The sequence below is a fragment of the Colletotrichum lupini genome, chromosome 7, assembly GCF_023278565.1.
Source record: "Colletotrichum lupini chromosome 7, complete sequence".
Taxonomy (NCBI): Eukaryota; Fungi; Ascomycota; class Sordariomycetes; order Glomerellales; family Glomerellaceae; genus Colletotrichum; species Colletotrichum lupini.
The window spans coordinates 3,831,342-3,843,415 of NC_064680.1; the positions used below are offsets into that span (position 1 = coordinate 3,831,342).

The following is a 12,074-nucleotide window of genomic DNA, read 5'->3' on the forward strand; positions in this document are numbered from 1 at the left end:
TCGACATGGAGAGGAAGAGGAAGTTGCCCGCCAGGGCTGCGGCGCGTGTCGAACACGTCGCAAAGAAGCGCACCGTCACCCCTCCCGAGCCCCGATCAGTTACGCCAGTCCCAGTACCAGTCGAGGAACCACCACCGCCGCCCCCTTCGCTCCCAAAGTCCATTCAGGCCGGGAAGCCGCTTCCGACCGTCGAGGATGCCCAACCCGATGACCTCCCCGCGAAGGAGTATCAGTCATTTCAAGAGAGGTAAGACCGTATGCCCTGAGATCTAGTCGTCGGCTTGGCCGTAGCTTGTGGATGCACATAACTGACCTTTGGCCCATAGTGGTGTTCTTGCCGAATCGCTGAGCCGGTCGCGACACAAATGGCTGGCCGAGGGACTATTCGAGAAGTACTGGACGAAACCTGGACGAAAGAAAAACGCAACCGAAGACCCCAAGAATCCACCCAAAGATACCATGAGCAAGATTGGGCCCTGCACAATCACGATCGAGCCACACGTTTTCGATGTTACCCTTTGGGCGATCAAAGACCCCAAACCTCCCGCACCCACCACGCAAGCTACCTTTCGGCCCATTTTGCAATATGGTCCTCCCAATGGAGCTATGCCCCCTCCACCTACACCAGCAAATCCGAACCCAAGTCCTGCACTCGGTCCCAACGAGTCGAAGCCGACGCCTTCCGCCCAGAGTCCGGCTCCTCCGTCACCTGCTCCTCAGCAGCCACCGTCCAGGCCGCCCTCGTCGGCTGCGAATGAGCCACCCAAAGTGATGCCCTCGCCGCGCACTTTGGAGCCTATGCGGACCGCCAGTGCGACGCCACCTCCGCCACGGCCGGTAGCTCCATTGGTCCCGGCGGTTGCGGCACCATTTCCAGCAGCAGCACCGGGGACGCCATCACATCCCGTTCCTCCTTTGGCTGCGGCACCTTCAGCACCAAACTCACGACCGTCGAGCTCAACGCCGACACCAGCTCCGGGGGCCGCAAAACCGCCGGCGGCAAAACCACAAGGGACCGATCCCATCATTATGACGCTGGCCGAGAAGGCATCTGAGGACCCCCATCTACGAGACTTGATGAAACGGGTCGCCGCTGGTGAAGCAAAGCCGGATGAACTAAGCAACTTTCAAAAGATCATTGATCAAATCACGGCGGAGTATAAGAAGAAAGGGGGGCAACAGGGTCCTTCAGCGGACAGGCTATTGGTTGACGGGAGGACAGTCAAGTATTTTGCCGACGAGGTACGGACGATTCTGGATATCGTACTCGCTACGAATCCGAAGCAAAAGTCATCAGAACTTCTGCCTCCGCGCGGAAGCGACCCTTTGGTTGTGGCCTTGGTGAGAGCGGCCCTGGACGCGAAACCGTTGCAGGATATGATCCGACGGATAGCCGACAACAAGCCTGGCTTCACCGACGCCACTGACCTCAAAGCATCTCTCGACAAGTTGCACAAGGAACTCAAGAGTGCGCAAAACACCCCGACGCCTCAAACCCCGACGACACAGGCTGCCATCAACGGCACCGCGAACGGCCATCCCGTCAAACCAGCGGCAGCTGCGCCTGCTGCTTCACCGGCCCCGACTCCAGCAGCCCCACAAATACAGCATCCCCCTCAGCAAGCCCTTCGGTCAAAGGGCCCTCCGCCACCTGCGAGGCCTGAGATCTCAGGCGTCTGCCTCGACTTTGCTGGTGGAAATGGCGATCGTTACCTGTTTCCAAAATACAGCATTCTCGAGTATCTGCCCGGCGGACAGCAGGCTATCGCATCGTTCCTCATTGTTCGCAAGGGCAGTCAGCTAGAGTATGGAGGCGATGCCAAGCTCGATTACTACCAGCCTGTCACCGTTCGGATGTGCGCTCAATCAGCTCGTCACCTCGAGTACTTGCAGAGAGCAGTGGCACCCCAGGAAGAAGTCATGAGGTACATGGACGATGTGATGGACAATATGACGAGGGCGGAATACGTCCTTCTCGCCATGCGCTTGCCACGTGGAGAGCAAGAACCCAACAGCGAGCAAAATGGCAAAGATACCCCTGGCCTGAGCGGCCAAATAGCGAGACCAGAGTCAACAGCACCAGAGCACCCGGCTCCCAAGCAGCAGTCAGTGCATTGGGGACCTGTGACGTCCAAATTCGTTCGGAGTTTCAACAAGAAATGGTTTGAAGAGTGGAAGAGAACCGAAAAGACAGCGGGCAAGAAGCCCTCTTCGGCAGATGAGGTGTTCCAAGAGTCCTGCGAGGCCGTTGGCCGCGATCCTCTGGACAAGGACATAGAATACGAGAAGATGATTGAGCTCTTGGCGGCTAAGGACTCCGAGTCATCATCTTCTTGAACTCGACGCAGCTAGAAAGCGCACCATGTATTACCTAGACGACACACCACAGCGAGCGACCGGCGGCCGGGGGCCTCGAGTGAGGAGAGTAGGTGTCGTACTGAGCATTTGGGTCAGGTCCGTTTGTTCGCGTTGCATAAGGCACGGGATGGCCATTTTTCCGCACTGCTGTTGTTGCTACTTTGTTGTTCACGTTACTGTACAGAGCAAAGGATTGGGATCTGATTCTGTTTTTGATTGGGAAAAGGGAATTGGAGTGGTCTATCACAAGAGGGGAATGCCTCTCCCACATACTGTTTTTCCATCTTTATTCCAATTTGGTGTTTGAGAGTGTTGAAAGGTCTCGGGCGTGAGGTTGGGATGTGGTGTGGCTCGACTCATTTTTATTATTACCCCCAAAACCCCCGCTTCGATGGAGTTGTGGGACGGAGGAGAGAGGCAGTGGTCAGAGATGTATGTGAGCATTGTGAGCATTGGCATGCCTCACTGCTGCTTATCTGATCAGAAAATAAAGAACATAACAAGTACACATGCTGTTCTGGGCTCGTATTGATGATTCTTCCCAGTAGAGATATACCCCAGCCAACCCACCCAGGCATTTTCCAGCCAGCCCTCAGGAATTGAGATTATGTGAATCCTGCTGAAGGTACCTTAGTTCTGAGCCTCGGAATGCCTTTTCCTTTTCCTGATCCTTCTTGCTTTTCGCATACAATACCTTATGCTAGTACCTTCCCACGGTCAGGGCTTCCCTTCCATTCATTCTTGGAGTGGAAGAAGGCGCACTTTCCTTCCATCTCATTTCCTACTCACCCTCTTTCCGTGTCTACCTACTGGTAACTACCTTGCCATAGAGTTCCTTCCTTCCACTTCATTTCCCACCTCAAGCGCCTTCCCTCTCAACCATCTTCTTATCTGGAGTCAGGGCTCCTCAACTCCCAGCAATTCCGGGTATTTAAGTCCGTTAGTTGGATGGTCCACCGAAGCTTCATCGCTGACTTTCGGGTGTAGGTGGGCTAGAGGTTCAATACTGGCTCGGGTTGCTTTTGTTTTTTTCGACTTTTGGCTATCTTGTGAAGAGTGGTTTGGCCCTCTCACATGGGACGCCTTGTATGAAAGGACACGCACACATAGCTTACGTGGTAGGTAGGCATGAGAAGACAGATGACCTTACGTTTATGCCAGAGACCTGGAAGTCATCCACTCAAGGGTTGCAGTCATCACTATGCCTTTCATGACTATATGATCGGAGCACAAACACATTGCCACCGCATATTAGATAGAGTAGTCTAAAAAGGCACATCGGCTGTTCACGAGTTGTTTATGGACTCGATAGATCCAGCTTTCCTTCGAGATTTCCAGACTCTATCTAAGCTGTTGAACACAAGTGGCTCCCTTGAAAACCCCCCGTCTTCTGTGACACAAGATCCCGAAAGCCGAAGGCGCGCCATCGATGAGGGAATATTTGTGATTCCATGGGATTCTCCCATATGGGTGATGATCTTTCCTCTCCGTATTAGTATTAGTCTGTTGGTTCTCCAAACTCGAACAAAACCATTCCACTCGGATTTCACCACATCGCATAGCAAAAGCGTAGAGACACGTTCGTTTCGCTCTGGTCTCTTCGTGCCCTGGAATAATGTATCATGGACAAACAGGAAGAAATGCTCTCCAATGCCGGAAACGTGGTTACCCCGCGGCAAGAAAACGTTAGTTCTGACGACGACAGGAATTATTGAAACTCACAGTCACGGGCCGTCGACATATGGTCGATGGCTAAGGGGAGGCGTCTGAGGTTTTGGACAGCACATGCTTGACTTTGGACACTCAGAAGCCGTGTAGATTCGTATTTGATTGTTCTCTGTTCCTCGAGGTGCCGCATCAGAGTAGGGCGACCCGGGAAGAAGCGTCATCTCTCGAGTAGAGTTTCATCATCAGCTTCTCTCGGTAAACTGTCCCTCCAGGTCAACGCACAACCGGGCATCACGCACAATCCACTCCGGCCCGGAACTCAATCCACAAGACGACGTAGTCTGTAGATAATTCAGGATATCTATCCAACAGAGATGCCATGATGATCTATATAACAAACGGGCCCCCTCATAATCCTCCTCTCCAATTCCCTCATCATCACACTCGTTTCCATATCCTCAACCCAATCCTTCAAGATGAAGTCCCAACTCCTCCTCCCAGCAGCACTGCTAACCCTCACCCACGCCGCCACAATCCCAGAATCCGCAAAACCAATCATAGTCCCAGACTCAACCCTCGACGCTGCCATCCGCGAACCCCTCAAAAACTTCATCACCGGCCCCGTCCACGGCATAGACCCCTCCGCCTTCTTCCCCGCCACCGCCCTCTCCGAGAACGACGAGTACAAGCTCGCCGCCGCGGGTGAGGTAGCCTGGGCCGCCATCGAACTCGAGGCCTCGGCCGCCCTCGCTGGTTCTGTTTCTGCCTCTCATGAGGGTGAGAGCCTCCGCGATGCCGCGACGGTGGCGGTGAACTCCATTGCGAGGAGCGGTGTTGCCCCTCCTCCGCCGCCTCCTCATCCTCCTCACTCGGATCCCCCGCATCGGGAGCCCCATGGGCATCATGAGGGTATCTCCAGAGAGCAGCTTTGTGAATATTACAAGGGGATTGCGTGGAAGACTGGGGACTTGCAGACTGCTGTGTATCAGTGGCAGTATGAATATGTTCCTTGGCTCGTCCACAACAAGGGACCTTATATCGTAAGTTTTCTCTCTGCCGTCCTTCGTGTTATGACCTTGACTACCTCCTCAACTCTCTCCCACTCCCTTGACCTCATCATTTCCTTTCTGAAGAACTCACTAACCCCCATCTCAGGTTGTCCTGGACGGCCTCCGTCACATCGAATGGGTCCTCTGGAAGATTGAACAAGCCCTCGTCAACGCACACTTCTACTACGAAGATGAATTCGACATCCTCAAATGCTACCAAGACGTAAGCCCCTTTCCCTTATCCCCTCCTCCTAATCCATCCCCATCACAAGTATTCACGAAACGCAGTTCTCCGGCCGCGAACTCCAAATCACCCACGTCCCAACGACGGCCCCCGCCCTACCCACCCAAACAACAGCAAACATGACAATCGGCCTCCCAACAAACACAATGGCCCACCGTCCCCGCGCCATCGACGAGCAGCTCGTCACCACCACAGTCACAATCCAACCCGCCAGACCCACCACACCGCCGCCACCACCAGGACATCCCGAGAACAACAATGACAGACCCGAGGAGGCTGGCAACTCGTGGCCTCATCTCCCCTGGCGCCGCGACCACCCGTCCATGAAGAAGCTCCTTCGCCTCATCACGGCCAAGGCCCCCGTGTCAAAGTACCAGTCGTACGCGAACCACAGGATTTACAACGTCCTGAAGCAGCTCGAGTATACCGCGTTGGTGAGTGAAGCTCCTATTCCAGTTTCTGCTTTGAGTTACTACTGCGAAGTATCTGTGAAATGATGGGGACGTTGGGATGCTGACCACGTGTACCATCATTACTAGGCCTCTGCCAGTGCCTTGCGGAGCAAGTTGAGAGATCCGCACCACCAGTCTCTGCTAGACTACGATATCTGGAAGGGGCAGGGCATCAACCACGCCTTCGAGGTGGCTATCGCAGCGTATGAGGTCAAATAATTGACGATTTAGACGCCATTCGTCCGCTCTCTCGAGGCTTGTCGTTTGATGGCCAGCAAGACGGCTTCACGGGCTTCGCGAGGACTCTTTAGGGGTGGTGGTGGTGGTGGTGGTGTATGGTGGCTGAAGGCAACATAACGCTCAAGTTTTGGACATGATTACAATTGGAAGGACTTATCATCAACAAGAATCGTGAAGAACTGAAAAATCATCGTTGTCGGGGATAGTCTGTGGGAATCCTATGCTACAAAACCAATAAACACCTAATCTAGAGCACCCGGAAACTTATGACTTGTTGTCCCAGTAGTAGCAATGCACATGAAGGTTAATTGGGAGAACAACTCGTGCGAGACTCAAATCATGGAGCCACCACTCTGGTTGTTGCCCACGAGACCAGCCATTTCAAGCAGCGCACGATCAGCCTCAATGTCACCAGAGCCCAAATTGATCTTCCGCCGAGCTTCCGCCTCACGATGCTCCCAAGCCCAGTGCTCCGCCTGCGCCTTGGCCTCCTCGTCCCCTCCGCAGCCCCAGACTTCCAGGCTCTCAATCTCGAACCGATCTTGAAAGTCAAACTTTCGCGTCGTGCTCGTTTGGAATGCGCCGCCACCAGTGGTCCAGTCGTGGGTGAACACTCCAAACTCGAAAGAGTCGTCGAGTAGCAAGGAGACGGCGCCGAGAGACAGCATGGTCTGCCTCCGGTGAGCTTGCGTCTGTCGGGGATGGGGGCATCCGACGCCGAGCATAGGTCGATTAGTAGGCGCCTTGGTGAAGGCGATGTAGTCCGAGTTGTATTTGGAAGCTGGGAACACATCGTGGACGGGCTCCAGCTGGAAAAGCACTGTGTCTCGCTCGCCAAAGCATTCCTTGGCAGTGTGCTTCCATGGTTGACTAACATAAACGCCAAAGGTCAGGCGCTCTCCCTTGCCGCTGTTCGGGAAGCGACATGGAGGGATGGAGGCAGCAAAATTTGACTCCTGACTGCCGTGAGGCGCGTCATTCAGCCGAGTGCCGCGGACCAGAAGGATGGTGGGTGCTCGCCAATTGAAGACTTTGCTCTCGAAGCTTCCCGTGGAGAAGCCGTCTTCGTTGCCGGAGTACAGAAGCCGTAGTCTTCTAAACAGGTCGGATCCTGGGAGGAAGAAGGATAGTTGTGAGAGGACATTTAGGTTGAGAATTTCCCCAGTGTCTTGCAGCAAAGGTTGCGCGACTTCCTCCGGCTGCTTTTCGGCGGTTACGGGGTCTTCGCCCTTGTGTTTTGTGAAATCCAAGTTCTTGGAGAAGAGGAAGTGCTCAAATAGGGGGCTGAACCCATTGAAGAGGTTCGGGAAGCAAACAGGGAGCACTCGGTTGAAGTGACCAAACTTGATACCAGGGGCTTTTTCGACATTCAAGAAGGCAGCCAGAATGTTCTCTGCGGTAGCGCGCAGGCTTTCCAGTTCGTCGCCCGTGACCCGAGTGGAGTACATTGACAGACTCTCCTGGGGACTCAGCGGTGCAATCAGGATCAGTAGCATCAGCAGCTTGCGGAAGTTATCCGCGGGTATCATGGCCCCTTGCATCTTTGGCGCATCACCCTGCCAAACGGCATCGTGGATATCGAGAAGCTCAAAGGCTGCAATCTCGAGATCGTCGTCGTCTTCCTCGGGTTCGTCCACAGGTTCGTCGACTGCGAAGCCAACCGCATGACTTGCGGCCTGGGGTTCGTTTGGCGGCGCCTCTTTAGAGTCCTCGGCAGCAGCAGCTGCTTCAGATGCCCTGCGATCGTGTACTGCGAGACTCTTGAAGAGGAGCTTGGCCCTATCCGTAGCTCCCTTGGCCAGAACCCGCTTGTGTCTCTGCGTCATGATAACGATGACCATGATCATCTGATCGATACCGAGAACCGCGGGAGCATCCTGCAAGAAGGGGAAGGCGCCGATGTAGGACACCATCTGAAATATTACAGGCGAGACGTGGAGGATATCGGGTATTTCGAGGAACCGTGCGAGTGTGTCTTCCTTCAAGTAACGGATATCGCCTTGGTTATCTGCCAAGCTTTTGAAGACATCTTTGAACGAATATAGCTCGAGCGAGGTGAAGCACTTTTCGGCAAACCGAGTGGCCTGTTGTAATGGATGGTCAGCGTAAGTACTATACGGATGATGGGTTGATCTGGTTCAAGGACGAAGGGTGCAGTGTGGTTTTGGTGGGTAGTGCACCCGGCGACTTACGAGTTCACGAGTGAGCTCCTCGTGCGTCGCCTGCCGCGAGTTCTCGTCAGACAGGGCTTGTCCCATGATGAGCTTTGTGTTTCGGTTCAAGAGGCATCGAAGTCGAGGTTTAGAATTGTACAGTATGCTGTGGCGCAATCATCACTAGCCATGGCCATGTCGAAAGAGGAGGAGGAAGGAGAGAGAGGGAGAAGTAGGAGGAGCATGGATGCGAAGGTTGATGACGGAAGGCCCAATGTCTGGGGTGCATCCTCCATCAGGAGACAAAGCGACGGGCGGCCTTAGCACAGCTCAGCGCCTAGACTTTCAGCGGGTGTCAGACCAGTGCGGGTCTCCCGTCGTTCCCCAGCAGTGGAGGAACCCCGCTAACGTCACTGTCACTGGCCCGAGCTCCCTGCCCCTCCATGCGAGTTTTAGTCATCAAATGCAGCACACAGCTCACCTCAGTTGACTTACACTTGCGGATGCCTGCACTCTCACCTTGGCATATCAATAGTGTCGGTCGATGACTATCATAGGGAATGACAAAAACCAAGTCCTCCTACAGGCTGCACTCAGGATTATAGTGTAACTATGTTCAGCTCCTGGGCAAATGTCCCGTCGCAACTGATGAGAGGAATGGGACCAAACTGATGCATATGCCTTGAGAATGGAATAGGCTGAAGGATACACAAATCTCGAAGTTTCTCAGTAATCGAATGTGTATTGCGAGACACAGCTCAAGTAGACTGGATCTTTTTTGATTCACCTATTCAACCTTGTCTCTGCAGCCCGAGCCCGCCCCCGTCGCGCCGGCAGCTTTGCTTCGTCGCCTAATGTCGCGATTTTCCAAAGCACTATAAGGAAAGAGATAATTCTTGGACTAGTTGCACTCATTTAATGTCGCGCCCAATCCCGTAAGTGACTCCAGCTTCCCGGGGCATATAATGTTGGTGGCTCAGCCGCCGGGCATGCCGTTATCGTCGCAGCAATGGTAGAACATGTAGTTGGCGCATCCTTGGACTGGTCAAAAGAGCGACGCCCATCTTCGCAGCCGCTTTGGCGTCGATCTTTTGACCATGGAAGTGTATTTAATGCTGCAATAAGTTGTGCTATTCGTTCATCAAGGAACTAAATTGTGAGGAAGCACCCACTTGACTCGGTCTCTACCTAGTTTGCTGGACAAGTTGGTGTTGCATGGCTGTATAGACTCAGGCACGGCAACCTGAAGTACATTGGTTCTCTTACAAAAGAGGTGTATACTTTCTTGCGTGCTTGTCCAGATCTCCAAGACCTGGCCGGCAGGTTCCGTCTTTAGACACTAAGGTAGTAGCGATGTGTTGTGACAATATATACCGAGGAGCCCTTGAGAAATGCGTTCAAATAACATCCCAAAGTTTATCAGAGTTTGGCCCTCTAACGAAATGCTCATCTTCGGTCCAGACAGCCTCCGATTTCTAGACCGCCCACAAACGCACAGAGTCACGTAGCCGGGTTGTGAGTCCAAAACTAAGAGAGTTAGGTTCTGTTGCTCCCGCCTCACGGCCATGCTGTCGGTGCTGAGGCCGTTGTGGAGCTTGCACGGAGTCAACCATGACCCCGTCGGAATGCCTCATAACAGCCGGTCAACTGCAGCGTGCGTGCTGATTTATGCCGCTCGTTTCTGAGGATAGGTATACGAGGACTGGCCTGCCAAGTGACAGGTCAGCTTCGCCAAGGCTGATCACATCTCCTGCCTCTGTCAAGATATTAGATAACCATTCAATTCAACCCACATGCGCCGCCGGCCGCCCCCGGTTTTATATACGACGGAGCGGAGTCTTCAATGAGACAATGTGCTCGTCCTAAGCGTCGATGCCAATGCCAGTACTGTACAATGTAGCCGTGATGTGATACAAATCAGAGTGTCGATCTTGCCCTGGTCCATCCTTATTTCTTGGGCTCTTCTGATGACCCATCCGACGACGGCGGCTTTCTGCCGTAAATCTCGCCAATGGCACCAAGCGAGCTCTTAGGGTTCTCCTTCTTCTGCGGCTTCTCCTCAACCGGCTTCTCACCCGCAGCAGCATCGCCCTCCTCAGACTTCTTCCACGCCGACAAGCCCAGCGCACCGAGCACGCCCCCGGTCTTGCCTTGCTCTCCCTCAGCTGGCGTATCTTCACCGGCGTTCTTGGCATCGAGCCTCGCCCTCCTCTGCAGCATCCTTGCCTTGAGCGCCTTCTCCTCCTCGTCGCGGGCCTCGAGCTCGCGGATCCAGCGCTGGCGCTGCTCCTCGGCGTCCTTGGCCTCCTTGATCTTGCGCAGCTCGGCGGTGCGTTCGCGGTCCTTGTTGTAGTAGATGCTACCGGCGAGCATGGCGAAGACGGTGAAGCCCTGGGCGGCGACACGGGCGCGGAACATCTTGTTGGCTTGTCTGGCGTCGCCGCGGCGGGTCGCGCGCCAGGCGTTGACGAAGGCGAAGACGGTCAGACCACATCCTGTGGTTGCGACACTGGTCAGAATGGCTAGATGCAGCAGGTTTCCGGGGGAGAGAGGGGCAGTGGTGAGAGCAATTGCTTACCGAGGGGGATGAGAGGCTCCTCCTTGAGCTTGCGGAAGGCCTTGTGAAGAACGCGCTCATCGTAGAATTCGCTGCGAGTCGCGTGCGTGGGTTAGCAAACCTCCCATTCCTGGACTTTTGATGATGTGCAGCTCCCGTAGAGCCCGACAGTGGGGGGCGGGCTGGCTTACTTGTTCTCGTCAAAAGACGATGGCATAGGTTGATCGAGCAACGAGGGTTTTCCGTCTGGACCGGGCATTTTGGCGGTTTGCAATTGGCGTTATGGTGGTTGAAGAAGTCGCAATCGTGGAGTTGGGAATTGGTCGTGCGATTATTCCCCCAGGGTGCAGTAGTCGGCGAATTCGATGATGAAATGGACTCCGAGACCCTCCTAGCTTTCGGGGACTGGCTGCGCCGTGCCCAGAGCTTCGACCCTTGAGCAGATTTGCGGCAAATCCCGGCCGGCGCGGTGTGGCTTAACTTGCTCTCTCTTCAGCCACATTTTGTGCAGCTCGGATTCTTATCAAAATGTGTATTATCGAGCTGTTATCGGATAAGATAGCTTGACGCACAGTCCATGCCCGATAAGACACCCCGGTCTGCAGTGTCAGCGATGTCGCCCTCAACTCCCAGCGTGACGGACACTGACAGCAGGGGGAGCACGACGCCCTTGCTAACGCTACAGCAGGTACAAGGGTGCGTAAGCCAATCCCCAGCGCTAGAGAAGCTGCTGACAGGGCGTGGACGGCAGCGCTGGCTAACACACCGCAAGAAAAACCGTCTAATAGAATTCGAGTGATTCGATAAACTAATAATAACCCCCCCTAGTTAAGGTAAGAGTCCCGTATATAATAGTAAGTACTTAGTTATTAATAGATCCTTAGGCAAATTTCTAGCTAATTAAGGGCTAGAAATATTTTATTATATAATCGCTTTACTACTAGTTTAAATATTACGAGTTTTATATAATAAGGAAATATACTACTTTATACTTTACTAAATTATTTTAAAAATATTTTTTAATTATATCTCTTTTTAATTATATTAAAATTCGCTTATTATAACTAACTCTATAAAATTATTTTTATAAAACTTATTTATTATATATAATAATAATATTATTTTAATACCTTTACCTTAATAAAACAAATTTAATTTATTATAAAATATCTAAAAAAACTTAAATTACGATAGCATATTTACTTTATATCTTAATCTCTATAAATATCGAGCTCCTATTTATAAAAAGTTAATTAAATAAATAAGTATTATATAAATTAAACCTCTATACTAAATATTAATATAATACTTAGGTTATAAATAATAATTCTAATAATTATATTATTATTTTTA

The 12,074-nt window shown here is 52.7% G+C and overlaps 5 protein-coding genes across 5 annotated transcripts; 3 read left to right on the plus strand and 2 right to left on the minus strand.

Moving 5' to 3' along the window:
- Positions 1–5: 5 nt before the first annotated feature.
- CLUP02_14172 (uncharacterized protein) lies at positions 6–2,337 on the plus strand (the record flags this gene model as incomplete). Its single annotated transcript, XM_049293104.1, has 2 exons — positions 6–247; positions 327–2,337. The coding sequence occupies 2 exons, from the start codon at positions 6–8 to the stop codon at positions 2,335–2,337; spliced, it is 2,253 nt and encodes a 750-aa protein (XP_049150250.1).
- Positions 2,338–2,749: 412 nt separating this feature from the next.
- On the plus strand, positions 2,750–3,974 carry CLUP02_14173 (uncharacterized protein; the record flags this gene model as incomplete). Its single annotated transcript, XM_049293105.1, has 8 exons — positions 2,750–2,861; positions 2,904–2,967; positions 3,063–3,170; positions 3,223–3,285; positions 3,346–3,444; positions 3,520–3,544; positions 3,652–3,828; positions 3,921–3,974. 8 exons carry the CDS (start codon positions 2,750–2,752, stop codon positions 3,972–3,974), a joined length of 702 nt encoding a protein of 233 aa, XP_049150251.1.
- Positions 3,975–4,502: 528 nt separating this feature from the next.
- CLUP02_14174 (uncharacterized protein) lies at positions 4,503–5,990 on the plus strand (the record flags this gene model as incomplete). Its single annotated transcript, XM_049293106.1, has 4 exons — positions 4,503–5,066; positions 5,182–5,298; positions 5,364–5,753; positions 5,859–5,990. The coding sequence occupies 4 exons, from the start codon at positions 4,503–4,505 to the stop codon at positions 5,988–5,990; spliced, it is 1,203 nt and encodes a 400-aa protein (XP_049150252.1).
- Positions 5,991–6,343: 353 nt separating this feature from the next.
- On the minus strand, positions 6,344–8,269 carry CLUP02_14175 (uncharacterized protein; the record flags this gene model as incomplete). Its single annotated transcript, XM_049293107.1, has 2 exons — positions 6,344–8,095; positions 8,204–8,269. The coding sequence occupies 2 exons, from the start codon at positions 8,267–8,269 to the stop codon at positions 6,344–6,346; spliced, it is 1,818 nt and encodes a 605-aa protein (XP_049150253.1).
- A 1,842-nt stretch (positions 8,270–10,111) lies between these two features.
- Positions 10,112–10,980, minus strand: CLUP02_14176 (uncharacterized protein; the record flags this gene model as incomplete). Its single annotated transcript, XM_049293108.1, has 3 exons — positions 10,112–10,686; positions 10,743–10,813; positions 10,913–10,980. The coding sequence occupies 3 exons, from the start codon at positions 10,978–10,980 to the stop codon at positions 10,112–10,114; spliced, it is 714 nt and encodes a 237-aa protein (XP_049150254.1).
- Positions 10,981–12,074: the final 1,094 nt, after the last annotated feature.